Source organism: Python bivittatus, unplaced genomic scaffold, assembly GCF_059951505.1.
Source record: "Python bivittatus isolate LINGU-HERP-01145 unplaced genomic scaffold, Pbiv_v1 ctg000090_np1212, whole genome shotgun sequence".
Lineage (NCBI taxonomy): Eukaryota > Metazoa > Chordata > Lepidosauria > Squamata > Pythonidae > Python > Python bivittatus.
The window spans coordinates 5344789-5371991 of NW_028277046.1; the positions used below are offsets into that span (position 1 = coordinate 5344789).

The following is a 27203-nucleotide window of genomic DNA, read 5'->3' on the forward strand; positions in this document are numbered from 1 at the left end:
CGCATCTCTGCCGCTGGCATCCGGCGGCGAACCCGGCCTTGCTCTCTTGCCCTCCTTCCTGGTTCTCCGCGGACACCCTCTCCTGAAACAGAAAAAAGGCTCCAGGCAGAGCCGTTTCTGCACAGGCAGGGACCCTAATTCTGGACTGGGGCTTTCCCCTCGCTGAGAGGAGGAGGGGGCAAAGTGGGGCGAGGGGGTGGGGGTCTCGGGCACCTGGAAAACTAGCCTGAGGCCAGAGGCGTCCTTTCGGTCACTCTGCCAACGAAGAATGCTTTTGCTGAGGCCATCTGAATATTGTCCTGAGACCAGCGGGCTGCCCTGAACGCCTGCTCGCATTCACGGGTGGCTGAGCTGGTCCTTTAAAGCCGTCCGGATAAGATCCAACCCTGACGGAATATATTCCTTAGCGACTCCTGTTAATGGGTGTTGTAAACCCAGAATAAAACTGCTGACAGCCGTGCAGTCAGCTAAAGCTCGTCGATGGATTCGTCCTCTACAGAGCATCCTCTACAGGCGCAGTCTACCTTAAAGCATCCACTCCCTGGTCATGAGCTTCCCAGAAGCACCTGCATGGCCATTGTGAGGGAGCGGACCCTCGGCTAGAGGAGACTTGGATGATTTACCCGGTCTTCATTCTCTTTTTAACTCTGGGGCAGTGCAGATTAAACCAGGATCCGTTTGCCTCTTTTTCTACCCCCTTTCAAAGTCTCTCTGGATCGGATCTTGGGGGCAAACGCGTAGCTCGGCTGGGCTCCGGTTCTGCTCTCCCGTTATGCCCCGAGACCAGCCTGGCGCTGCCTTTGACGGAAGACGCAGCTGGCAGCCTTGGAAGCTAAAGGGCTGGTGACGGTTCCCAGATGGCGCGTGGCCACCCGGGCACCCTCTCTCAAAGGCGGGACAGAGCGCGTGCACGCAGGCCCTCCGACTCCCCGCTGGCGGATGAATTTTAACCTTGAAAGGGCGGCCATTTCTGACCAAAAGGAGGCTCCGGCAGGAGAAGGGGGGAATGAGCTATAGGGTGGGAATGTTTTTCCAAAAGAAACTCAAACTGTAAACTTGGAAGAGGGAGAGGAACAGAGATCAGCTGTCCTGGCTGGTGGAGGGGAGGAAGAGCGCTTTCAAAGGAGATCTTAGGCAGGTGGTTGCAGCTGTGAGTTCAAACAGGAATGCCTTCCCACACTTTTTTTGGGGGGGGGACACACAAAGACAACAGAGAGTGGGCGGAGGGGCGTGCGCACACCGATCTCTTTTCTTTGCCAGTTTTATTGTATTTCCCAGAACGGCACCTTCCCCGGCCGTTCCCAGAAGAAGATACAAAATAAGATTCGATGGGAGACGCGGGGGGCTCGCCACCAAGAGGGGAAGCCAGCAAGTCCAAAGGTCTCCAGGGTGCCCATCTCCCCGAGGAGGGGCCACAGTGTCTCAGCTGCTCTGCCACAGAGGGGTGGGCACCGGGTCACTGCTCCTGTGGAGGAAAGACAAGCCCTGTTACGCCTCCGAGGACCGTCTAAAGCAACGTCCTCTCTGGGCACAAAGTGCCCTCTCTGCGGGACGGTTTCGTGGTTTGCCACTAGAAAAGATCTCTTTGCATGTTCTTGAGAGGAGAAAGAGATCAAGGATGGACCAGTGGTTTGACACCGTTGCAGGAAGCCTGGCACTGGGGGGGGGGAGTGCCCCAGATATGGCTCCCTCCTGCTTCCGCTCACCAGTCCACTCGGCCCAAAGTCCCTTTCCCTGCCCCTTGAGAAAAAAAGCAGGACAAGGCCAGCTGGCAGCGGAGCTGATCGCCTCCTGGTGCCAGCTCCAGGCAAGGGACCGGTCTGTTTACAAAGCCTAACCCCCCCGCCCCCCGCAAATCCTGGTCACGGGGCTGACGTTCTACCCCATCTTCCCAAAACAGATGCCCCGCAGATGTGTCAGGACGCTGAGAGGGGAAAGCGCTCGAGCGGGGAAAGGCCCTTCACACACAGGGGTTGATGGTGGGGAGGGGGAGAGCCGTGGAAGAATTAATTGGGGGCAGACACGCAAGGAAGAATGAGCCCAAGATGGCTTGGTGACAAGAGGGAAGGATTGGATAAATAAAAGAGAGAAACCAGGCTGGGGGGGAGGGCCCAAAGCTGTTTCTGACTCTGTTTCCAGACGGCAGACCTCCCACCCCACTCCCGAGTCTGCATCTTTTATCTCCAAATCCCACGGAGCAGACAATGGCGGCTGGGCGCCCTTTCTCGATGCGCAGGAGTGAAGCCTGGAGGGGGTGCTCTTACTGCAAAATGGCCATTTAAGCGGAACCTGGAACTGTAACCCACGGTAGCCTCTTGTGATTGGACTTCTTTAGGCCCCGGTTTACAGATTTTCGCATCTTCCGTTACAGGCATGTGCGTTTCTGCCACAGGTGGCCGATGGAGTTCAGAAAGGCATCTGAAACATGCAGGGACTCCCCCCGTGTGGGCATCGCCGGGTGCCCAGTTAAATGGTTCGGCAGGCAGCCTCTGTTTCCAAGAATTCGCTGGCAGGGTTAGGAACCGCTGCCCGCCCTCCGCGTTAAAGTGGGCGTTCTTCAGTGGAGACTCACCTTGACGAATCTCCCATGGAGAAGGTAAGGAGACTGGAAATCGTGCTGGCAGTTGGAATACGCCATGCCTAATCCCATCCCTGAGCCAAAAACGACGGGCCAGGTCTTCCCTGAAACGAAACGAAAGGGATCAAGAACACGGGCCCACGACAGGCTGTTCGTGTGCGAAGCTAAAAACCCTAGAAGGGCAAAGGTGATGGCAGATAGCTTAGCAGCCGCAAGATCAGGAAGTCCTCGTTCGAGACTTCAGGAGTTGGAGGTGACTCACGCTCTCTTGGCGTTCCGAAATCCTGTAACGCGTCTCTTTCACCAGGCTTTTACTTGCTAATTAATTTTAATTTTAGCTTTCCTTTTTTTAGATCCAGGGTTTGTTTTTTAAAACACCAAGAACTGTTGGCTGCCCTGGGTACTTTGCTAGCGTTGAAGGCCAGGTATGAGCCGTCGCTAGCTTCCTCACGGCTTGCCACGCCGTATGTCCACAGCCAGAAAAATTAAAATATCTCCTTTCGCTTGTTCATGTAAATGATCCAAGGCACACCAAGAGCCTGAAGCCACATACGTACCCAGCTCCTCTCCTTTTCAAAAACCGCCTCTACTTTCTCACCAGGAGGAGATTCCCACTCACCGTAGGCGACTCCAATCTTGCAAGCCTAAACAAAGTGTTGAGGTGAAGCCTAGGAGATACAAACCCAGCCTGAAAACAGCCGATCCCTTGAATATGGCCGTGAGGAGGCTGGATCCCTTGAGGGATCCCTGCTAGAAACTCTGAAAAATGGCCCCAATGTTCCTGTATTTCCAAGGACAAAGGGGGGGGGCGTGCTGACCCTCGCCTGGCCTTGCGTGTCAGGCCCGTGTGGCATTTCGTGCAGGTTGGTCAAGAGGGCCAGAGCAAGTGGCCTGAGAGAAGAGCAGCTGAGATGCAAGAGGAGGAGCCGAACCTCTCTGAGAAGGAAGAGGCCGGGGAATGCAACCCTCACTCACTTTTGAAGAAGATGACGGAGAAGACGACGCCTAACCCGAACCCAGCACCTGAAAGAAGACAAAAGGAAGAGTTAAGGCAGGTTGCCGGTTTCCCGCAACCAAGCGTGAATTGAGGGAGGGTTTTCTGCCGGAGGAGACCTCAAACGCAGCTCCTCTGCCCCCTTCCAGACCTTCCCCGTCCTGGCTGCCTTACCCAATTCCCATCGCCTGTTTTCTCTCTCATCTTGGCGTTCCTGGCCATGCTAGGCAGGAATTCACCAGGGGTGAGACCTGGAATTTTGTTCACACACAAGGATGTGAATCACCACTGAGTTACGGTCGATGCCGGTGAGCCCAATGCGTTTCAAAAATGTGTCCTGGAAGCATTTTCCCATAGCCACAAAGCGCTGAGTGAGCCCTCTCCCTGCCCGCGACCGACAGACGGGGCTCCCCATCTCCCCCAGCCATGCCACTAAGGCCACTGCGAACGTGTCCAACTTTCCCAAGTCTCCCACCTTCTAAGGCCACGACGGCTAGCGCGAGAGGACCCCCCCCAAATCTGGCACTGCAAAACCCTCCGCTTTCGTTCCCGTTGGTTTGTTTTCCTTGTAAGTGAGACCTTTCATGTTTTATTTTTATGAAGTTAAAGGCTGGCCTGGAGGTGCCGATCTTTAGTAGAAACAGCTGCCACAGATGATGCCTATTCATCCGTTCGGACGATGGGAGAGCGTGCCGCCCCCAAAGAAAGGAAATGGGACCCACCGGCATGGCTCTTTCATCTTTTTAAACCCGGCGCTCTGCCTATGCTCAGGGATGCTCAGTGGCTTCCTGTGTTCTGAGCTGAGCAGTGCAGATACCAGCTGACGGACGGGGCTGTCGAAGTGCAAACGCCACCCGGGTGCCCAATGCGCAATTAATCAAGTCTTCAGAGCCCACTTTCCCCAACCTGGCGGCTTCCAGATGTGTTGGATTACAATGCCCTGGGCTGGTTGGGAAGGATGGGAGTAGTGATCCTAAACATCTGTCAGGCCCCAGGCTGGCGAAAGGGGAGACTGCTTGATATCCCCTGCAGAAACATAGAAAACTTCCAGAAAGCAAATGGGCAGATGGGAAGTTTGTAAACCGTTCTCGGCGGACGTGTCCCCAAGATCCTGGAGGCTGATTCTCAACCAAACGGAGGAGCAACTTCGGGACCAGGAAACTTCCAGCGCCGTTTCACCATCTGAGGCGACCCTTCCACTTGACCACCCTCCCCAACGTGGGGCTCTCCTGATGTTCTGGATTGCAGCTGCACCGGTCGCGTTCGGGGACCGAACTAGGGCAGCCGGGATTAGGGCTGGTAGCCAAACGGGCGTCAAGTTAAAATGTCTAAGAGCAAAGCAGATCCTTTTCTTATCACCGCTTCCAGATGGAGCAGCTGGGTGCTGGACTAGGGGGGAGAAGAGAGGGTGTTTATGCTATTTAAAAACAAATGACCATCGGCAGGGGTCCATCGAACGTTCACACTGTTGGCCCCTTCGTCCGGGGCCTTTTGGGGTTTGATCGCTGGAATTCAGGAAGATAAATTATTTCAACGGGCAGGACAGGCACCGCCAGGCATTGGCTGAGACCATCCCGTCTTAACGAGGCTGGTTTTAAACTTCCTGCCCCAGAATGGTTTATGAGCTGCCCAGAGTGGTTTAAGGTGGGCAGCCATATAAATCTGTAAAATAAATAAAAAATAAGTGGTTTCTCTGCTTGGCCAACCCCAGCGAGCCAGATGATCGGCGAAACTTTAGTGGAAACAGGAAAGGTTGCCGTTCTGGGGCTGCAAAAGGGGTAAGGAAAGTGGCGCTCTCATTCAGTCGCAGCGAATAAAACGAAGTGGTTGAAAAGAGATCTCCTCCCGAAACCAGGAATGAGCAGATGATTTGGGACTGCAGCCCCAGATCCTCTTTATTGCATCTCCAATAAAGAGAAGACAGTCCCATGTGGCTTCGACAGTCAGAAAATCTCCTTTGCAAGAAGAGCCTTGCTCTGGGACCTACAGCTTTCTAGGTATTTTAAAATGAGCAGACAGGAAGGAAAAAAAGGATGTTTGCTGTATTTGGGTTTGATGGAAGAGAAACGGATTTAGGCAGGTGGGAAGGAGATAGGAAGAGATAGATCTGAGCTAGCCAACTTGATTCTCAAGGCAGAAGCCCAACATCTTGGGACGATCCGGAGGACAAATGGAAAACGGGACGCTAACGAAATGAAATGCACTGTCTTGAAATGTGACATGCATGTTTACCTCTGGGTTCAACAACCTATTTCTAGTTTAATTTGGGTATGCAATTCTCCTATTTTAACACCCTGCTCCTCTCCGAAAAAGCAAGGAGGCGAGCAATTACAAAGATCCCTTGAACTTGGCTGGCGAAGGAATCTTGTGACTGGGAATCGTTCCTGACCTTCCGAGGAAGCTGATGGGAGCCTGTGCTCCTCTGCTGAGCATCGCCAAGAAGCAACAGGGAGCATGACTCAGTGTTTCTTGGGAAGGGACCCAAGAGCCGGGAAACAGAGTTCCACCGAGTGCATCTCCATGAATGTTCAGCAAAAAACAGAAAAAGGCCGGTCTCCTACACAGCGTGAGGCTGCGAGGGAGACAGAAGATGACGGACAAGTTGCCAAATTAGGCCTCTGTTGAGTTGTGCATCGGAAGAAGGCAAATGAACCCACTGATGGCTTTTGTGCACTCCAGCCATGCCTTGCATGCGCCATTCCCTTGAAAGAGGGCAGCTGCGTTGCTCCTAAGCCACCTCCTTGGCCACAGAACGGACATCAACTTGGGCAGCTGTTTCCACTAAACTTTGCACCTCTGGGCCAGCCTTTAACTTCGGAACAATAAAACATGAAAGGTTTTGCTTACAGATAAAACAAACCGATGCAAAGAAGAAATGTGAGGGATCTTTGGTGCCCCCCGCCCCCAAGCTATGAAGGGCTCAAGAGAATGGGGGCGGGGAGGAAGGTTTTCCTCTTTGAAACTCAGCTGATTTAAGGACGAAACGAGGCGAGCCGAGAAAGGAGCTTGCAAAACCGGAAGCAATGTTTTCCTGAATTAAGTTTAAAAGATTCTCTAATCCCTGTTTTCCTCCTCTTCTAAAGTATGGCCAGTACAATGTTTCTGGAACAACTGTATGCAGTGTTTGAAGGCAACAGTTGTCTGCCAGGTGCCCCAGAATCTACTGATCAGAAGGACCCACCTCCTTCCTCTAGAGGACCCCATACCAGTCGTAGTTGATCAGCTAGATGCGGACCCTTTTACTTAGACCCTGGGGCCTCTGACTTGGAAAGAAAGGAACCCCCCCCCCACCTCTCAAGGACAGAACTAGCCATGAGTTGGGAGAGAGGCTGCCATGCTGGTGGCGTGGCTTCTGGATGGGACCTGAAACTTTGCAGGATACAACTAGCAAAATCAAGGCTGGATACCTTCAGCTGCATCTGGGTGGGGAATGCAGAAGTTGGGGGTATTTAAGGCCACTCAGAAGGTGGTTTGCTTGGTGGAGTAACTATGCTGATACAAGAAGCTGAGAGGCTCTTGCCTGATAGTGGGGATTCACTGATTTCTGGATGGGCTCTGGGCCCTGTTTTCACCTTCCCCTCGAACTCTGAGGTCGGATGGGGACAGACTGCTGAAACTAGTCAGGGCGCCTGCCTGGGCCCTCGCAACTCTCATAAAAAACTGCATTCTGATTTACAGCTCCGCCAAGAAGGAAGCTAATAGATGGAATGATTTATGATTGCTCTGTTTAACTCCCCACCAGAGTCTTTATGAAACTGCTTCTGAAAACAGGGGTGCCAATTCTCTTTCAACCTGTTCATCTAAACTAGGTCACCAGGATACCTCGGGGGCAGCCAACTCCCAAAACCTGAGTTGCCTCCTTCAACACAGTAGGTTTTCAGTCTGTTTATAATGATTAATCGTCAGAAATGTTTTCTTTTCAGAGGCTCAGACAAACTGGGGATTACAGCTGAAAGATTATCGATGTTTTTTCAAGGCGGAAGAAACCCTCTGATGGTTTCACAGGTTGCTACCTGGTCAGTTACATTCCCATCACTAGAAGCAAAAGTTTTTTCCATGCACTAGAGAGCAGAAGCCTCTGAAACTGTTAAGAAGAATGATCCTCACAGTTGCTGTTTAGAGCCACAAATGGATCAGTAAGTTCTTGTTTGCTTCACATCCCTTTGGAAGGACAGTTCCAAAGAGAAGCCACTTTGGGAACTTGGAAAAACAGAAACACTTGCTTTGGCTTGCATTTTCACACAGAAATCTTTGCCCCACTGCTCCCGGCTTTCACACATCACCTTTTGCGACATGCCGAGACAGAAAATTGGCAGGTGCCAAAATAGAGAAAGGCTGGTGATATCGTACTTCATTGGAACAAATAGTTCCACCTACATCCTCTCTCTGATGCTAATAGCGAAACTGAGTATGTTTTACTAAGGAAGAGTCCATGAATTCCTCGCCAGTTAGCAAAGCTGCAGTTAAAAGGCAATCTGAAAAGGTTTCTGACGCCTGATCTACAATTTATATTGCTTTCTTGCTATTAGCTGTGTCTCCCTTCTGCAATTTGCCAATGCAAACATGACTGCTCCAGGCCTGCCTGCAACTAGATGCAGACATGCCATAGACTCCAAAAGGTGACACAGTCCTAAATGCAAATTGAGTTGAATCATGCATGTTTCTGTAAGGTGTAACAACCTTTAGAACAGAAGTGGCCCCTGGCCAAGAAGAGATACCAAGGACTGGCAACAGTCAAATGGTACATTGCCCAATCTAGATTTTCTTTTGACATTCAGATAGGCAGGACTGTGCAGACACACTCAAATGCGTGGACTGCATGACAGCAGAATCAAGGAGCTTTGGGTCCTCCCCCCACTGGAAATCAAGCAGGCGGCCTTTTCTGTCTGTGTACCCCAATATTGCAAGGATAAGGCCATCTTACTCTCCAGGTCTTGATCTGGGCTTGGGGGAACTTTTTACAAACCAACTTGTACAGAAAAGGGACAATGGAACTGAGTAACTAAGATGGAGGGGAAAAAACAGCCCCTGCGAAACTTTAAAAAGAGATCCCCCCCCCCCTTCCTGTGTAGGATTGTGAATGGCTTGAGTCAAAGGAAGGATCGATTCTGTATTTATTTGGAGTCAGCAAATGGCAGCACCAGACATTCCCAGGCCTTTCTGGGAACGAGGACTGTTTGGAAATTACCTGTCAAACAGGGTAATGCTGGTTTATGCTGAGCTCTGCAACTGCAGGCCTGGCACCGTGTACGCATGCATTAATTCTGGGTACAGCTGAAATCAGCATATCGCTCCCTCTTGTACTCTGGGCCAAAACCTTGTGCCTAAACATGATGCCAGCCCAAATCAGTGGGCGCTGAGAAATTCCTGCTGGGTGCCTTTGGCGAGGCTTTGGCTGGGAAAACGCAGGCGCACTTGTTATGCAACGGGGAACAAAACAAGCCCGTGGATGTATCGGGAGCATGGTTTATATGAGGACATGGTGAAGATCGGCAGGTTATACCAGGTTAAATGATGGGTTTCTCTAGCCAAGAATTGCCTATTGAGACCAGTTATTCATGTCTCCTGTGGGTTTTCTGGATCATAGACAAGATAAGTTCTCCCCGTCTGCTTAAGCAAGGTTCTTCTGACTCATGGGAAGTTGGGGGGGGGGGTACAGGCAGTACCCAGGGGTATCAATGTGTCCATGAACAGCTTCCAACCTGGCCTACACCAATGTGAAGGACTGGTTTCTCCATTCTCTTTTATTTCCAGAAATGCTTCTGGATCCCCCTTAATGTTCTTCCAAAAAGGAAGCACCTGGCAGCTTAGCTTGGTCTACCACTGTGCCCACCAGTCTGGGGAAAAAGTTAAAGGTCAGCAAGAGTATTTAGGCATGCCTTGGCAATTGGGGAGAGGGGGAATCAGAGAGGATGGCAAGTAGCATTTTGATAAACTGGGATTTGCACATTAATAAAAGGGCTGCAAACAGACTTCCAACATGTTTTCAAATTTTCAAATCTGTCTACTGGTCCCCCCCGACCAATTAGGGAGCCCTGTCTTATTACATCTTTGATCACATACATGAAGCATATTCTCACGCAGCCTGACTTCTCCACCTGTTCCCTTAATGTCTAATTATTGCCTGCTCAGAAGACAGCAAGACAAATTGTAATTACCCAGCATCAATCAGATATTAAGTCATTTGCAATTCAAACAGTTGTCTTGCCTTTTTTTTTCCCCCCATCACAGATCAACAAAGTTTTATAACACGAAACTTAAAAGCAGCTGCTTCTGTGGGGGAAAAGGGGCGTGGGCTGCAGATAGAACCGTCACAGTCACTGCCAACTCAAGAACATCTTGGGGCCGGGAACGCCTTGGGGAACTTCATTCCGATGGTTTTGTCCCCAAGCTATCTCCCAGTTCATGGCGTGAGTAAGGTGTGAGATGCACACCGAGTCAAGGAAAGGCACTCGTTAGCTAGATGGGCATCTCTCTGGCACTGCGCTTTGTGGACATTTCGGACATCTGCTGTAGGAACAGGACTGCTAGAATGTTTACAGCCCAGCTCCTGGAAATAATGAAAATGTTGGGGTTGGGATCAAAACCTGAAAAGGAGAACAGAAAGGATGGGCAAGGGCAAGGGCAGGAAATTGAGGGAAGAGAGATGGATGTAGGGTCAGGAATAGATTTTGCCCGTTAATTTTCAGAATATTCTGGCATTTTGTTGTGAAGCATCAGTATTTCAGCCCTTCATAGCTCTTTTCTCCATTTTCCTCTAGGTGCTGAATAAGACTTTTCCATGAGTCTTTCATGCTGCCTTCAAAACTCCCGCTGAGAAAGTAGTTAAGCTGAATGCGAGATGCTCAAGACTATCCCGAGCCCCACAGCAGTGGGGGGATTAGTACACCATCCACCCAACACATGGAAGAGAGAGTTACTGCACCTATTTCCAGGTTTGCCACCTTCCATTTTGCCTCTGCTAGGACTAATCTGGGGGGCTTTTAGGGGTGAGGCAGCGGTGGTCATCCAGATGTTTCTATACAGCTTCCGTCAGCCTTAATTATTGGTCCTGCTGGTTCAGGCTGAAGTGATTTGGAGCTTCAAAATTTCTGGAGAGCTCAAGGCTCCGTTTTCAAGCGGCGCTTGAACAGGAGATGCGTACCAGCTCTGGTGCATGTGGGTTTTTATTTGCACTGGAAGTCATTTGGCAGAAATGCACCATCAAATATTTTGGGTGGCTGTTCCATCTTAGACAATTCTGCCCTAGGCTGGCATGCTACATATTTCAAGAAGGGCCTTTCTTCGCTGGCCGTCAGGACGGCCAAACTCCAAGCGGAGGGAAATGCCAAAGCTTTTAACCGCTAGGTGAGTTTCATGCTCTTTCCATGGGAAGCAAAGGGCTGGATGTGTAATTAAGACCCCTAAACCATCTAAAAATTGGCTGGGTGACTTTGGGCCGGTCCCTCTCTCTCAGCCCAGCCCACCTCACATAGGAGGAGGAAGAAGCGTTAGGTATGTTTGACGACTTAAAAAAAGTAATAAAAGGCGGGATAAAAGTATCACAATAACAATTGTGTCTTTTCAAGACACCGGCACTGTAAGATACCAAGCTTGGACAGATAGAGTGCTCCTATTTTTCGTGCTCAACCTTTTTTTTTTTTTTGTATTGCAGAATGACAGGAAACCCATTCCCAGCAAAAGGGGTGAGGCTACAAGGGCTTGGGGACCCCGCTTGGGGATACGGTCCCAAAGGAGCGAAGAGCAGCTTTGCAAGGGCTCGGCCTGGGGTCCCCCAGATGGAGAGGCTGAGCACCCACATTTTCCACAGGCAAAGCCCACCCCTGGAGCGCTTTTGCAAAATGGGGTGCACACTTTTCCTCCCCCCTCCCGGGCTTGTGCAAAGGGCCTTGCGATTTTTTAAATGCAATTTTTTATAGATGCATTTTTAAAGGCATGCCAGGCGAGGCAAGCGGGAGCGCTGGGGGAGGCTGCCCCATAGCAAAGCCAGGGAGAAGGGGGTCAGCCCGGATCGCTCCAGCCCGAGGCTTTCCCACCCCCCGCCCCCTCCCCGTGAAACACCCCCCCTCCCCTGCTTTCTGCTCCCGGCCCCCTCACCCAGCTTGACGGCGGAGTCAGCCAAACAGCGGTCCCACTTCCTCCCTAGATCACCCTCCGACGCCATCTTGGCCGCTACCCGCCTCCAGCCTGCCCCTTGTCAGTCAAGCGTCCTCCCGCCTCGGTGGGCGGAGCTCTCGCGAGATCTGCCTCCGCTCCGCCGTAAACCCAGCCACCCTCGCGAGAGCCTGAGTGGGTGGGGCTCAGGGTTTTTTTTCTATAGGACGCTTTTGGTTTTTGTTTCCCCGCCTTTAACGTAGGTCGTCCCGCTTCCTGGCTCCTGTTGCCAAGGGTAACCAAGGGTGCCCTTAGCAACCTGGTCCCGAAGCTTGACCTTGGGACAGAGTAGGCCCGAAAGGCGGGAAGGGCCGGCCTTGCGCGGCGCAATCCGCTGGCATCCCGGCTCCTGGGGGGAGCAGGCCTCCATCAACCCACTTATTATATTATCCCTCTCTCCGTGGTCCCCCTTCCCGTTTTTAGTGGATGGATTATGACATGTAAGAAAGTCAGAGGGGAAACTAAGTTTCCCCCAGGTTGGCGCCTGCCTCTGGGTGCGAGCACCCGGTTGCCATCTTCCTCAGCAGCTACAGTAGGCTGCTATGCAAAGCAGCGAGTCCTCATTTGTTGGAGGGGCATCTGCCAGAAATCCTGTATTGCGGTGTTTTTCAACCTTGGCAACCTTAAGACGTCTGGACTTCAATTCCCAGAATTCCCCAGCCAGAATTCTGGGAGTTAAAGTCCAGATCTTAAAATCGCCAAGGTTAAAAAACATGGCTCTATCAGATCTTGTCCTAAGCTGGGGGTGTGTGTGTGTGTTTGAACTAGATGACCCCTAAGATCCCCTCCTGCTCAAAGATTCTATGATAATTGGATTTTTTTTAGTTGGAAACACTTAAGAAAGGAGGAACAGAAGACCCCGTTGTTGAAAACCTGTACCTGGAACAATATATATATATATTTTTTTTAAAAGGAAAGCTATCATTGGCTGAAAAAGGAGGGGGAAAAAGGGCAGAATCTGTTACCCAACAAGACTTTTTACCTTGTTACTAACATCCAAAATGCAGTTAAACATCATAGAAGGTTTTGGGTGCTCTAGAACAAATCATCAAGTCTGGTGGTAGGAAAAGTCCCAAATTTAGGCCAGATTTTGAGGTTCTCCTTCCCAGGAAGGTCATTTAAATGAGGAGAAAATCATTACGGCAAGGTCTGAATTTCCTTCACGTAGCGCAGGAACAAAAGTAACTTGAGTAAGTACAAAGTGCCCTCTGTTGTCCAATAAAAGCGGAAAAGATTTTTCACCGCTCCTAGATATAATGACTGCCGGCTTTCAGATTTTAGGAGAAAGCGTGCTTGAACCTTAAGGGGAATTTATTTCTTTACCTTGATTTTAATAGGGAGTGGACTCCCCAAGATAACAAATTCTGTTTCGGAAATAGAGGAAACATTCCATCAAATTGTTTCCAAGATCTGACTTTTCTCTCTATCTCCCCAACATTTTTTTTTAAGTGATTTTTGTCTCTGTCTTTTTGATCCAGGAGTTGGAGACATTTTCCATTAAGAACCCTGCATCCATTTCCTACCTCCTGGGAAAAAGTTGATGGAGGAAGAAAAGAGGTTTTGTGAGTGTGTGTTTGTGGTCATAGACATGCCAGCAATTAAAACCCTTTATTATGGGGTGCCCCACATTACACAGGTTTTACAAGCCCTTTTCATAAGGTGAGCCTGAGTTAAAGGGTTCTGGCTGGTTTAAATGGATTTGAAGAGGGGCTGGAGAAATTCAACAATGAGGAGATAGTAGCCAGGGGGAGCAAAAGTGAACCTCCACGTTCAGAGGTCTTGCCTTTGTCCCTTCCCCGTGACCCCTAAGTTGTCGGATACAGCTAAACCTATTAGATTTGCAGTTAAATATTCCGTTGGAAGCACACCTACTCCACATTTCGGTCCAACCACTTGGAGCTCTTCAAGCGGCTGAAATGCAGCCTTCCTCTTTTCTAATCAGAAATGCACGACATGATGCAGGGGGTTGCCCTTTAAACTGTTAGAATGAAGTAGCTATTGCTGCAAAGAAGAAAAAACCCCTAAGTATCTGCTCTCTCATTGCTTTCCCCCCTCTTCCTCCTCCTCTGATTTCATTTGGGCAAACTTGTCACAAAGGAACATAAAACCTGAATGCCTCGTGACCCCCTCACACACCACACAAAAGGCTCCTTAAGTGGCGTGGCATTCCCGCGCTTGCTGCCACTTTTCTGGAAAATGGCCTAGAACCCTATTCTCTTCTGCTTCTCCTTCCATTCGCTTCGCTGGTTTGACAGTTCAGATTTCTGGGGTGCAAATCCAGAAGGATGTGACACACATCCTACAGGCTTTGGGGAAACCCTAAAAAGAAAAAAAACCCCAACAGACTTGTCTCTCTGTTAAATGTTTTCCACCGCTCATAAAGGAAAGGAAAGGAAGCCAGTCCGTTTTTACTTAGTTAAGCCGTAGGAAAGGGAACATTGTCGCTGACTATGCGATCACAAATGCCCCTGATTAAAGTCATATGAATGCGGCTTTATCAAGGCGTTCAGCTGCCAAACGAACCATTTTTCGTTTTGGCACTCTGTGTGCACGCACGCACACCCATTGTTGCCCTTTCTCTTTAAGGAGCCTGTAAAGTAAATCTTGCTTGCTCTTTTTTTCCCCTTATACATATTTTGGCCATGTTCAGTATACACAGTTGAATGTTCTTTTAAGCTCTAGAGAGGTGAGAGGTTCTGCAGTGCTTAAAGCGAAAACCGAGAGGGAACGTAACCTGCCGTAGAGCGTTCTTAGAGCGTCATTTGAACATGAATTTGGACATAAGCACGACCTAAGAGCTCTGTTCGGTCCAGAAGACCTGGCCAAACACCATTTCAATTTGGAAACAAGTGCATTAAGTTCTTGAATGATCAACCATCCACTTAGTACCCCTTTCTTACCCATTATTCTGCACCAATCCATAGTTCCAGGCAAGGATATTTTCTGTTACAGCATGGAGATCAGTGGTGGGCGGTTTGATTCCCTGTTAAGAAGGTATAAAAAAGGATCAAACAGCTGCTTTTCAGTTGGTTTTTTTTCCCCCCCCCTTTACCCCAAATATTTGCATTAAGTTCACCGGCCAAAAAATGTTTGTGCTCTCAGCCTGAGGGAAGTAGTTTGAAATGAGGACCAGCTGCTTGTCCGCAACTGTTTATTGGAAGGCTGTGTTTGAAATTATTACATTTGTTTGGTTGAGAAAAGGATGGAGTCAAAGCCTTGCCTAGGGAGGATTCGAAGGATCGGGAGGAAGGCATATGCTTGTGAACATGTTCAGTTGGCTTATGTAGGCAGCCTCTGCACATTGCAAAATCTGTGCTTCGTTTAGCCACGATTTGTTGGCTAAGCATCATTTGGTGGGCTCATACGGCATGCTAGACCATAAAGCGTCCCTTAGGAGACCCCCCCATTCCTCCCTATTCCTAACTGCCCTACAAGGAAGGGTCCGTGAAACGGGTTGTATTTAAATAATACTCGCCGTATTATTTTTATTCATGATGATTTGTGTTGCTTGTAAGGTACCCGGTGAAGATTTTTATCCTAAAAGGCGGAATGTAATTTAAATAAAATTTCGAAGCACTAGGAGGTTTAAGCCCAAAGCAAAGTGGGCAAACCTCTGATCGGAATACGTGAAGTCAAGAGCAATTTGGCAATTCTAGTCCATTATCACCCATTGTCTCTGACAGTTTTTTATGGGGTTGTTAGATGTGTACAAAAGGTTTTGGTCACAGGTCATTCCAGTTTTGGGAATGGGCTTTCTTAGTTGGAGTCAGTTAACCAACACCCTGCATTGCTCTGGCTGGGTATTAGCATCTCCTGTGTGCCTCTGGCTTGATTGTAGAGCCTGATTCTTGATCTGCAAGAAAATGAGTCTCGGCGTGACCGTGGAATCGTATTTCCTTTGTCATCCACGTGCTCGTGACCACTAGCGACCTGCAAGAAAGGTGGCTGGGGGCGGAGCGGGGTGGAGGAAATCTGAGCAACTGAGGCAATTAGGCGGTATGTCTTCGTCAGGAGCAATAAAGAACTTCACTTTGGCTAATTGGAAGACTAAAATATAATAAACGAATAAGCTGCTTTTAAAATTTCCCAGGATGGGAAGGGGTGAACTAGAACCCAGGACAGAAGGCCGTAGAAAGTCAGTGGAAGGGCAGAACCCCATTTCCCGTAGGGCAGTGTTTCTCAACCTTGTCAGCTTTAAGATGTGTGGACTTCAGCTCCCAGAATTCCCGCCGGAAGGAAGAAGGGGACCCACCACCCCATCTCGAGGGCAGGTTATCCTTTGTTTGGCATGGCTGCCCCAAAGGGCGCCTTGGTGGGTGTTTTCCTGACAATGCTGTGGGCAGAAACGGGGGGCGGTTTGGAAGGGGGAGCTGTGTGGTGCACAGAGGGCCCCCGCTCGTGGCATCGTTGCAGGAGCTGGTGGGCTGCCCCCTCACCCGTCTGCAAGGGGGGTTAATTGGTCCCCAGCAGGCAAAGCCCCTTTGCTGGAAGAGCCCTGCTGCTGGACCCAGAAGGATGGGAGTTGTAGTCACAGCCCTGGGGGGACAGCCAGTTTGGGCAAACCAACCCCTGATGGGGCTGCCAAGAGCGATGGGGCTCACAGTCCCAGATGACCATGTGTTTCCTGCCCTTCGCTCTACAGCAGGATTTCTCAAACCTGGCCTCTTTAAGATGTGTGGACTTCAACTCCCAGAATTCCCCTGGCCGGGGAATTCTGGGAGTTGAAGTCCACACATCTTAAAGCGGCCAGGTTTGGAAAGAGGGAGAAGTCGGTGGGCTGCTTGCTCAGATGAGGGGACCCAAGGAATGTAGGCTGGTGCGCCTTCTTCTCCATCTTCTCCCCCTCCGCTCCGTACTTAGATGGTCCCTCCCATTCTCTCGCACCCACCCCGTCCTCACGCACGCAAATGGTCTTTCCCGCCGCCCTCGTCCCCGAGCGCGCAGGCGCGGGGTGGCCTCCCGCTCCATACTTGGCGATGACCGGCGAGCTGCCAGCTGATTGGCTCAGGGCACCGCCGGTGGGGCGAGGGGGAATAATGGGCGGGGCTCCCCGCGCGCGCTGGCTGACCCGGATGTGCAACTGCTAGGCAACGGCGGAAGTGGCGAAAAAGAGAAAGGAGGAGGTGGCGGCGGCGGAGGAGGAGGGCTGCGGCCTGGCTCAGAACTCGGAGAGGCCGGACGGAGGGACCCGGAGTCACTGCCGTCGTCGTCGCCGCCGCCGTTTCCGCTGCTGGTGAGGAGGGCTCGGCCCCGCAGAGGCATCATGGTGAGGGACCGCGAGGGAAGTCGCTCGTCGTTGCTGTCAGGGGCGGGGGGGGAGGGAAGGGGAGGGGCAAGGGCTGCTGTCAGGAGGGGAAGCGCTTCCTCGCTTAGGGGGCGCTTGGCGGGCCGGGGGAGTCTGTGATAAAGGAAGGAGGGGACGTAGCGTCGCTTCCTGCCAACCTGGAGGCTAAAAGCCCCATCCTCCCCAGCCAAGGGGTCCCCCTAGCTGTGGGGGAGAGGGCTGCAATACTGCTTCCTAACGCGTTGGTTTTCACAGCCCGGTTGGGTTATTGGTAGCCAGTAGCGAGACAGTCGCAGCCAGCCTGGTGCGTTGGGCTATAATGCCCGTTATCTCCAGCCAAACGAAGGACGGTTAACAGGAGAAGCGGGTGGCGAGGTTAAAAGGCGTTTGGCTTTCTGGAGGCAGGGAGAATGGCTTTCTTTCCCCCCTACTGGGAGTGGAGTAAGAAAAGATGGCTGTGGGGCTGATCTGTGCTGGGGGAGGTAATGAGCAAATACGAATGGAGCAGAGAGTAAAGAGGAAAGGCTTTTCGGTGGCGATTGGGAAGGGAGCAGCACCCTCTTTGCCGTGCAGATGTTTTCAGTTGAAGCTCTTCTCTTCGTTGTTAGTCTCTGGCTGGGGTTGACAGGAGAAGGCCCAACATTTCAGGAGAGCCTCTCGCTGCCAGTCTCTGCCCTTAAGGGTAGGAGAAAAGATTTTAGGACTATGGAAATGTCTGTCTGTCTTCTGTTTCCCCAGGCGCTATGTTGAACAGGAGGGAGGGAGCAGAGGAAAAGGGAGATATGCCTGGCTGCAAGTTAAGGATTATTTCTGACACAAAATTGAAGAAGCCATGTAATTATAGTTGCCTGGCCTGAGAGAGTGTGTTATGGGGAGGTGAGGATGTTGGGAGGCAAGAAACATTACCGTAATACCTCCCATACCCACCCCAAGTGCTTAACATAATTGGCAATTGTGAGGTAGATTTCGTTTGTGGAGGCTGATAGTGATGGGGAGCTGAGGAAAGGTGGGAAAATGGACTGAAGATGGGGATGGGGGAGCGGGAGACATGGAATTGTGTATTGAAAAGGAAAACACCTGGTTTTCTTTCCTTCAACATATTTTGAATGGTGGAGAAAAGGAGGAATGAGCATCAAGAGGTGAAAGGAAGGCCCACCCAGATTTCTAACAGATCTGTTGCTCTCTTTCTCTGCCTGCTCAAAGTGTAAGTCGAGACTGTAAGTTCCTCGGGCATGACAGTAACAGTAAACCCTTAGTTTATGGAGAAAAAGGCTTTGGGGATACTAAGCAGGACACTTGCATTTTGCTGTTAAGACTGCTTCTATGGTAATAGTTACTGGAGTGCAGAAGGGGAGGATGTGTTGGTCTTTGTCTGCTTGAGCTGCGGGAATTGGCTGCGAAGTGCAGCTGATGTGAGATACCATAATGGGGATACAGTATAGTTTGAGAAGATGAGGTCTAGATAAGGAAGGTCTCTTCTCACTAATTGTGAGGGCTAATTGTGAAAAGTATACAAAGAATTATGAGGGGGCTGTTGTGGAAGAGAAGAGGCAATTAGTTGGGTTGGCTTCTAGGAAGACATTTCTCTACTTCGCAGGGGGTTGGACGATGACCTCAGATCATTTCCAACTCTACGATTCTATTTTGAAGTAAGAACATTCTGCATCTTAAGCAATTAGACACTGGTATCCCATTGGGAGAAGGTTCTTCATGACCAATGGGCTTAGCGGCTTTGACAGTTGGAAGTTAGTGTAAGGAAGGCATTGGCCTGATACAAGTGTGTTGGTTTGTTCAGTGAAAGAGAAAGTGTCCTTTCCTAGCTTGTGTTTGCTGGACACAATAGAATGGATGCTTGTAGAGGCACAAGATGGCATATCTCATTGAGTCATATAGGTGGGGCTCTGTTGTCATTGTGACATACGCATTCTGGCCATGCAGGAACACCTTACGGCTTTCAGCTAACACCGTGCATCTTTCAGAGTGGATTGTGTGTGCTTTTGCTGTAAGTCAGCTGATAACCTGACGAGCTCCAAAAGCATAAATCCACCTTGTTGATCAATACGGAGCTGTATCAACTTGTCACCCATCCCTGTGAGTCACAGGCCAGTCTGATGGTAGATCTCACCAGCTTGCATACCCAGAATGAAAGGTTTCTTGCCTGGAGCAGTTCCCTTAATTAATGGCTGCCGCAACAGGAAGTGTTCTCACTTAAACTTTTCTACTCAAAGGCAAAGGTGAACAGCCTCATGCTGAATAGAATTGTTCCTCTGGTTAGCTTGGTTTTGCTGTGAGTAGCAGTAAGTCACCAGATTCTCAGAGTGAGAACCTGATCTTGGCGTCTCATTTGAAATCTTAGAAATGGGGATGCGCCAAGCATGTCTTCTCCCCTCTGAGCCTGAGGAGTTAGGTTTGGTGGGCACTGGTGGGATCCCCTTTAAGAGGACGTGTGTTCTAGAACCAGTCAGGAATGTATGTTTATGCTCACAGAATTTCCAAGCATTTGGATACACTTTTCACGACTCTGCTTGTTTGGTTTCACAGACTTACCGCAAGTTCTCTGTACTGGCTTGCAGGTAACTCCTATGTGCAGGAGCACACAGTTGTGTTAGGAGGGAAGCAATAACCTTTTAATGCTACTAACGAACAATAAATTTGATAAGAGAATCTGGAAGCATATTAAAAAAAACAATTTTGTGCAGCTTCAGAATTTCTGAATACTGTAGTGTTGATCCGAATTGAAACAAACATAGCTGTCTACAGTCCATTAATTGTTTTGAAGTTTGTTTTGGGGCAACCGTCCTCCTGATACCTTCAAACCTATGGTTTACTTTTCCAAATGTTTCCTGAAGTGAGAAGATGACTTCTATCCAAAAGAATAAAAGTATTCTCTGTGCCTCCTAGGCCAAGCTGTTTTTCATTAGAGGCCTACCCTTCTTAATTTCCCTTTCATGCCCTCTGGTCAGGCTTTTGTTTGTTTGTTTGCTTCTTAGTGGCTGGCACTCTGGGAACTGCTGACTTCAGATTGTCCGTTTAATTTCTATTTTGCTTGCAGAGGAAGGATCAATTAACCCCATGCCAATTAAATGCGTCTCAAATTGAGTAGCCTTTCTTTCCCTCTGAGTGGTTGAGAAGATGGTTGTTTTTCTTATTAGAAGCTCAATAGGGTGGCAGAGGCTGTTGCAAAGGGTATCCTTCCCTATTTGTATTCTGTGCTTTAGGCTCTGGAATGCAGGTGGGAAAGCACTAGTCTGCAGCCCTCCCCCCCAAAAGCGTGTTAAGACTCAGGCATGACCTGTTCCTGGTGTGCATTTTTAGTAGCAGTAATATGGCCTCTATTGCTGAGCACAAAACATAACCATAAGGTGTAGTGCTTTTCTATTTTTAGAGCACTTGTGGTACTGTACTTGCCTGTTGGAATAACTCCTTTTGGAGGAGGAGGAGGAGGAGAAGTGGCACTTCTCCTCCAACAAGCTGAGTTAGCACTGTAGGGTAGAGCCAGCAGCAGAAGTGGGACAAGCAGTGAACAGCTGGGATATTTTGCACGACTGTCCTTGCTTAAGCCCCAGCTGCATGTCTCATTTCCCCTGCCATGGGGGTTTGCATTTTAAAATGCTTGTTTCCTTGCTCAGCAAAGGTTCTGCCAGCAAAACAGCAGGCAGAGAGGTGGGGCAAATGATCGATCAAAAGGCCAGGAGAATAAAAATGGTCTTTGCTTGCACTCTCTGGGTAGAACAGTGGGCACTAGGGAGGTATTCAGGGACATCATCTTCCTGCTGAAGAGGTGTTATGGCTACCTGATCTGAAATGCTTCAGAACCTGGCAGCAACTGGAGCGTAACCAGTTTCTGTTGGATTGAGGCAACTTCAGACATTTTACAAAAGGTTGAGGGGTACATTCTAAAAGTAGCACCTGTCGGGGCAAGAGGGCTCAGGAGTTTTAAGAATGAAACAGGTGCTTTCAGTATGTACAAGGCTTAACTCACCCATTGTACCTCTTATAACCCCCTGAACCCTCCGCCCTGCCTTAAAAGCTCCCCAAATGCCTGGTCCTACCCATTCAGTTTGGCTCTAGGGCTACAAAACAGAAGCTGCACTCAGGCTAATCTTGTATGTAGATGGATTCAGGCATCCCTTGGGTTAGCCAGGCCTCGGTTCTTGTAGGCTGTAAGAGCCGAGGTCCGCCCTTTGAAATATGCCTGGAAAAGTACAAGAAACCACCAGAGCTCTTTCCACACTGGGCATGATGTGTTACCAGTGACTAATTAATAATCTGCCTATCCTATTTTCTACTCACTGATGTTTGAGCAGTCTCTCATGAGCAGTCCCTTACAGTTGTCCAAGAGTTAGGCTAACCGGCAAGATTGTCTATTGATTAGGAAGAAACTGCAGCTGGTACACCAGCCAAAACTGATGAAGCGTGCTTCTGGGCTGGCTCAGTTGTCTTGGGCTTGTTAGTGGTGCCTGACAAGTTCCTGTGGTAGAGGCATGCCTAGCTCCGTGCTCTATACCCTCAAAGCATCCACCATGTTAGGCAGGCTGGTTCCTACATGACTCTGTGTTTGGTGTGCACATCGCCATTTAATTCTGCAGTTGCTTCTTTGTTTACTAGTGGTTTTAACCGCCATTATATAAAATCACTGAGGTTTACTGCAGAACACCCCAAGGTCTCTCTTCCAGCCCTCCCTTCCCATACCTTGCATGGGGGCTAACACAACAAATTATGTCCCTGAACTACTATAAAGCTTAGAGAAATCACAAGGCTTCTCTGTTGTCGGAAAGCACGCCTAACTTTAGCCGCAGGAGTAATTGGTAAAGAAGCCCCAAAGTCCAGAACTGTACATTTCTCCCAAGTTGATAAGAGAAACCAAATCCTTGGAGAAGTGGGTGGTGGTTCTGAAGACTTAATTCACCATTCAAAGAACCGTATTTATTGCTCCTCCGTGGCCTTTGTACTTAGAGGTGGTCTCTCCCGGTTCCTCCTTAGGGGGGTTTTCACAAAGAAGACTTGAGGATGCTAATTAAGCTAGATGATCTAGCAAATGTAAAGCAGTGTCTGGGTAGTCTTGCCCTGCTGTTAGCCATTAAAAGGTTGGCACCGTGAGAGCTGCTTGAAAACGAAGCACGCGTTTCAGTCCTAAAAATAGGACGGTGACTTCTCCGCTTTCCACTTTTTTTTTCTCTTTGCAATGGCTTCTCTGCTAAGCTTCCTCATTCTGTTGCTGGAACTGTGCGCTTCGCTGAGGATTCTAGGGCGGGGCGCTGGAGCCAGGGAGTTAAGTTCTGAGTCAGCCAGTCGGCTCACTTGCACCTCGCCCGTGGCTGGAAATCCTGGGACAGGGATGACCCCACCTGCAAGGCCCTAAGCTGGGAAAAACTGCAAAGCATAGGCACAAAATATGGTCTAGCAGGTATGCTGTTCGCTGTGTCTGTGGCTAAGCAACAGTGACCAGAAACCATTGCTTCTCGACAACATAATCATTTCCTCCATCAGTGAGTGGACAAGGGGAGAAACATCTGCAGTGTTTTCATGGCATCTCACAGACGTTATGGGAGTGATATGAAGCTGGATGCCCTGTTATTTTGGCACAAGGATGGTTGTGTGACTCTAGAAGACACTATAAGGAGCTGGTGGGGCATTGTCTTAAATGAGATCATTCAGAGACCGTCCACCACGTGCATCTATCTTCCTTCCCTCCCCACTTGCAACATTGGCTAGAGCTGATTGGCCATGCCATGGGTTGGTCTGATAAAACATCTGCCCCATCATCTGAATGCTTCCCTTCTAACCCTACCTTGCCAGTTTGCTTGCTGTTACTGCTCCTCTGGCTAAGGTGCCGCCAGAACCATGGCTCCCCTGATTGAGAAGGGGTTAATATAGTAATAGCACTTGCGTTTCTTAAGTATAAGCCAGCTTTCTTCTTATTATTATTTGTTTTTTTGGAAGCTCTCTGCAACAGTGGCAAAATGTCCTCACGGTTGGAGCAGGGACTAGCTTCTTTCTGAGCCCCTAAGGGAGCTCTAAATGGTTTGGGAGCAAGTTAGGGGGTCTCCCTGAGCACCTTTCTAAGTATGCGCTCACGCTCGCTCTCTCTCTTTTCTCCCTAGGCTGCAAAGGGTTTATGTGTCGCCTTTAATACTTTCCCAAGAATGATCAGTAGGGAGACGGAACCCTTTGTGCTTCGTTTCGTTTCCTAGTCAACGGGCTAGGGAAGTTCCACTTAAATATCAGGGAAAGAAACCAGAGGGCCTGTTTTGCGGAGGGGGGGATTGGATTACGAGGAAGCCCTTGGCTTAGTCTGCTGCAGTTTGCTGGGTGCTTTGACATGAGCACGTTGGGTGAGATTGAGATAAGAAGGTGTGAGCTGCCTTTCTGCTGGGGCATCAGGCATTTTCTGCAGAGGTATGTGGCCATGAAGCCCAGGCTTTTAAAAGCTGGGGGCACGACTGTTTTCATAAGGAGAAGCAGGCCGAACTGAGACGTGTGATGGTCCGCTTTTTTTGGTGTGCTTGTTTTGCTACGGCCTTGGGGTCCAAGAACAAGAGGGTGGCTCCAGAAGACAGAACTGGGGAATGGGGTGCCTCTGAGCGTAGCCTTGGGCCAAGAGATAGGAGATAGGAATCCAAACTTCAGAAGGATTCTGGGGTAACTATCCAGGGTAAGCAGTCCAGTTCTGACTGGACTGCCCCGCCTGCACTTCCTCATTGCAATGGAGAATCTGCCCCTGTAAGCAGAAGGGCTGTAAATAAACCTTCCCTGATATTTTTCCAGAGTATTTCTTGTCCTGCCCCCCCCACACTTTTTTTTTCTTTTTTGGCTGATCGTGTTATTAAGTTGAAACTGATCTCTGCTTACCTGCCTTTCCCAGTTTATTTTTTGCCCTGGCATGTCGCAGAAACAGAATGCCTTTGGAGGACTGGGGTCTGTGGTTTGTGCTCTGCTCTTGCTGTGCCTTGGGGGCAAGTGCTAGAAATACAATCCCCGACTTTAGTGGAAGGGGAGGAAAGCAAGACATCAGCGTGGATGCAGGGGAAATTCAGGCCCAGCAGCCTTAACGTAGGAATAAGGTTAGGTCGAACTGGAAGCTCTGCCTCCATATTATGACAGAGTCCATGCTGACTGGGAGAGACTCCACAAATAATAAACCTGCTAGCTGTTGACAGTTGTCCCCAAAGACCTGAAGAATTTCTCCCTTGGCTCCCCCCCCCCCGCCACTCTGCTGCTACCTGTTTTCCCTCCCTGGGGCACCATAGGAACAACCTGCACAAATGCTCAAAGTTTAGGCAGAAACAGGACCTTGGGTTGTAACAAGCTCTTAAATTCAAGCTGCTGTTTGCTTCAAGAGATTGGGGGGGGGGGGGAAATTGCCCTAAACCTTCCAGCGGTTTCCTAGGAGCAAATGTTTTAGGAGAACCACTCCCCTCTGCTCCCTCACCTACTAGTAAAGAAAGTCCTAGCAGAACCTGTGATACAGTTGTGGGCAAGTGCCCGGGGAATGAGGAGAGAGACACAAGCAGCTGCTTCCACAATATTTTCTTTATATTTTTTAGGCGCCTTCAGAAGCATGAGGGTTCACAAGCCAGAAATGCAGATGCTGTGTCCTCATGACGCTGCAGAAGGGAAGGTCCCCTTGGGCCTGTTTTTTTAAAACAGATTTTTCTATGGGAAACCTTTTTGGCCATTGTGTAGGTTTGCAAGATGGTATGGATGCTCCTGGGTTAAAAGAGAAAAGTAAAAGGCCGAAAGCTCTTGAGATTTAATGGACTCACAAGCGTTCATCAATTTTTAATATTTCATTTGGAATTCTCTGGGCAACCTTTATGGTTGCTGCCATATTGACAACCCCGGACTTAGTCTTTCCTTAAGTGGACCAGTTTCCTGCCCAGCAGTGTCCACTGGTGGATATCCAGTCTGTTAGTATATTTCTGGAAATAAGACAGGTTCAACACAGTTTCTGCCGTTCTGTAAAGTTGCAATATTCACATGGCACTTCTCATATTGAAGACTTGTTTTATGCCTGCGTACCCTGTGGCCTGTGTTGCCGTTCCTTCCTTCCTTCCTTCCGTTCTTAGTGCTCAGTCCTTAACATTTTGCAGAAGATAATTCTGCACTACTTATTCTGAGCACGATACTGTGGCTTCCTTTTGCAGCTCAATCACTCTTCTTTCTTTGAGGCAGAAAATGATTAAATGATGTTTAGGCTCTGTGGCTCAGTCTGGCCACTGCTTTTCTCTGCCTTTTCTCTCCTGAATTCCTAGACTCTTCCTCTACTCTTCCAAACACCACGGGTTCCAAGGACGCAGCTGCTGAATAAAACGCTGGTATTCTGTTCAGACCGTTCTCCTGTGGGGAAGATACCTCTGGCTAAGAAATAAAATGAGCTAAAATGAGAACTCTTAAGAGGAGAAGTAAGGAAAATGTTTCCGTTTCAGCTAATTTATGGCCTCTGGGCCTGCCTTGCTGAGGTTTCTTGGGAATATCGCTCTGTCAGAATTTAATTCTTGGCCCGGAGTCATCAGTGTATGTGGGCTGTCACACGTGGAATAGCGAGGGTCTGTTATGGGCACTCTCTCAAAATGGCTGGATGGAGATTACTGAAAGGAAATGTGTAGGGTTTTTCATCGGCCCCTCTAATACTCTGAGGTGTTGTCTGGAAGAAAGCAGTAGACGATCTCCTCTCATACAAAGCACTGAGGATAGGTACACACGTCCTTTTTATTTTCTGACAACGCTTGTAGGAGATCTGGAGGCATTCTTGGAGGAGATGATGACAGAGGCCAGTGCCCGCTTTCTATTTATTATTATTAAGTTAAAACAATCTTTAAAAAACTGAACTCCTGTGGGGGAGGGAGTCTAGCCACAGAGGTGTCCATAGGCCCTGGCGTCAGCGGGAACCCTGTTATTGGCTCCTCTTGTTTTATGTCCTAGGCAAACCAGGCACAGCATTAAACTATCATGACCCTGATTAACCGAGCCTCCTCCCTGATGCCTTCCAGACGCTTGGGAGTTCAGGTTCTTAGCCAGCCCTCCCTTTGGTCATCCTGGTTGAGGTCTGGTCTATCTGGAGGCATCAGGCAAATCTGCAGGAGAGTACTGGAGAAGAACGCCCTGCAAGGGAGGCCTGTACATCATTTTCCTGCCATAATGCACACCCAATTTCCTGCTTAGAACAGCTATCAAAACTGAGCCCCCGTTAATTAGGCAAGAGTTTGGGTGCCAGCTTGGCTCCCAAACAACTATAGAAGTGACTTTCTCTTATTAGGCAGTCATGCCTGATTGCTGCCACTGAATCCAGAAGCATGCCTCGTCACTGGGCAAATAACTCAGCGAGAGGAAAGAGTGGGCATGTCTTGAGGTTCCCTTCTGGCAAATTGATGGCTCTTAGACCCTCCTCCTGATGCCATATTTATTGGGCAAAATCTTGGGGGTTTTCTAGCCCCAGATAAAGCCAGCATCCAGCATCCTGTCTATTATCCAAAAGGTAAACATGGCTGCGGGAGCCGGTGGGTCAAAAATTGTGGTCTCTCCCGCGCATCAAATGCATTATCTGGAACATGGTTATACTTTCATAGCAGGAATGCCATGTTTCTGTATTGTGTGCACAAGTTTAGTCTGTGTGTGTGTGTGTGTTTTCTCTGTAATAACAATGCAAGTTTGCTTTCCTGTAGGATGAGTTCATGCTCTCTGAAGCCAACGTGCATTTTTTGCTTGCGTTTCAAGACAGGAGAACAGCCCACTGGCCACTCTGGTCCTTATTTTGCAGAAATGTCTTAACAGATCCCCATAGCCCTTCAAAGCCTGCTTTTTCACATTCACCCTCTTTGTCACCGTTCTGATCTGCCTCTCGAAAAATGCTGCAAAGCTAGAAGGTCTGGAGGCTTCTGTGGCAGCTCCATTGGCTCTAACAAGAAAACGGTGTTTGGGTTATTTTGATGTGGGGTTTCCGTTCTCCAGGAGGCATTTGTTTCCATGGGTGACCTCTCCTTGAAGGTCTTTTCTTTTGAGGCACACGTGGGGTGGGCCTAATGCAGATAAGTGTCCATGTGACACTTTTCATAAGAGGCCCCCAAAAGAAGTGGGTCGTGTGCTTATTGCTTAGCGTGAGAGAGGACGGGGCAGCAGTGCTGCTGTGCTGTGACAAAGGAGATGGTGCAGAGAGGGTCTTCTAAGCAAAACATCTTTGCAGGAGATGCTTT

At 49.3% G+C, this 27203-nt stretch overlaps 2 protein-coding genes across 2 annotated transcripts in view; one reads left to right on the forward strand and one right to left on the reverse strand.

Annotated features, from left to right (window-relative positions):
* Nucleotides 1-1245: 1245 nt before the first annotated feature.
* MICOS10 (mitochondrial contact site and cristae organizing system subunit 10) lies at nt 1246-11794 on the reverse strand. The gene is made up of 4 exons (XM_007442684.3): nt 11670-11794; nt 3554-3601; nt 2573-2682; nt 1246-1465 (listed from the first exon to the last, which is right to left on the reverse strand). Exons 1-4 carry the CDS (start codon nt 11734-11736, stop codon nt 1457-1459), a joined length of 234 nt encoding a protein of 77 aa, XP_007442746.1. The 5' UTR covers nt 11737-11794; the 3' UTR covers nt 1246-1456.
* A 4966-nt stretch (nt 11795-16760) lies between these two features.
* Nucleotides 16761-27203, forward strand: part of CAPZB (capping actin protein of muscle Z-line subunit beta) — a 34645-nt gene continuing 24202 nt past the window's right edge. The window contains exon 1 of the mRNA XM_088136852.1: nt 16761-16992. Coding sequence (XP_087992978.1) covers nt 16990-16992 — 3 coding nt within the window. The 5' untranslated portion in view covers nt 16761-16989. The remainder of the gene's footprint in view (nt 16993-27203) is intronic.

Coding starts and splice junctions, on each gene's coding strand:
- MICOS10 (XM_007442684.3), bottom strand. CDS start 11,736: ATGGCGTCGGAGGGTGATCTAGGGAGGAAGTGGGACCGCTGTTTGGCT. Junction 3,602..11,669: donor TGACTCCGCCGTCAAGCTGG/GTGAGGGGGCCG, acceptor GTCTTCTTTCAG/GTGCTGGGTTCGGGTTAGGC. Junction 2,683..3,553: donor CTCCGTCATCTTCTTCAAAA/GTGAGTGAGGGT, acceptor GTTTCGTTTCAG/GGAAGACCTGGCCCGTCGTT.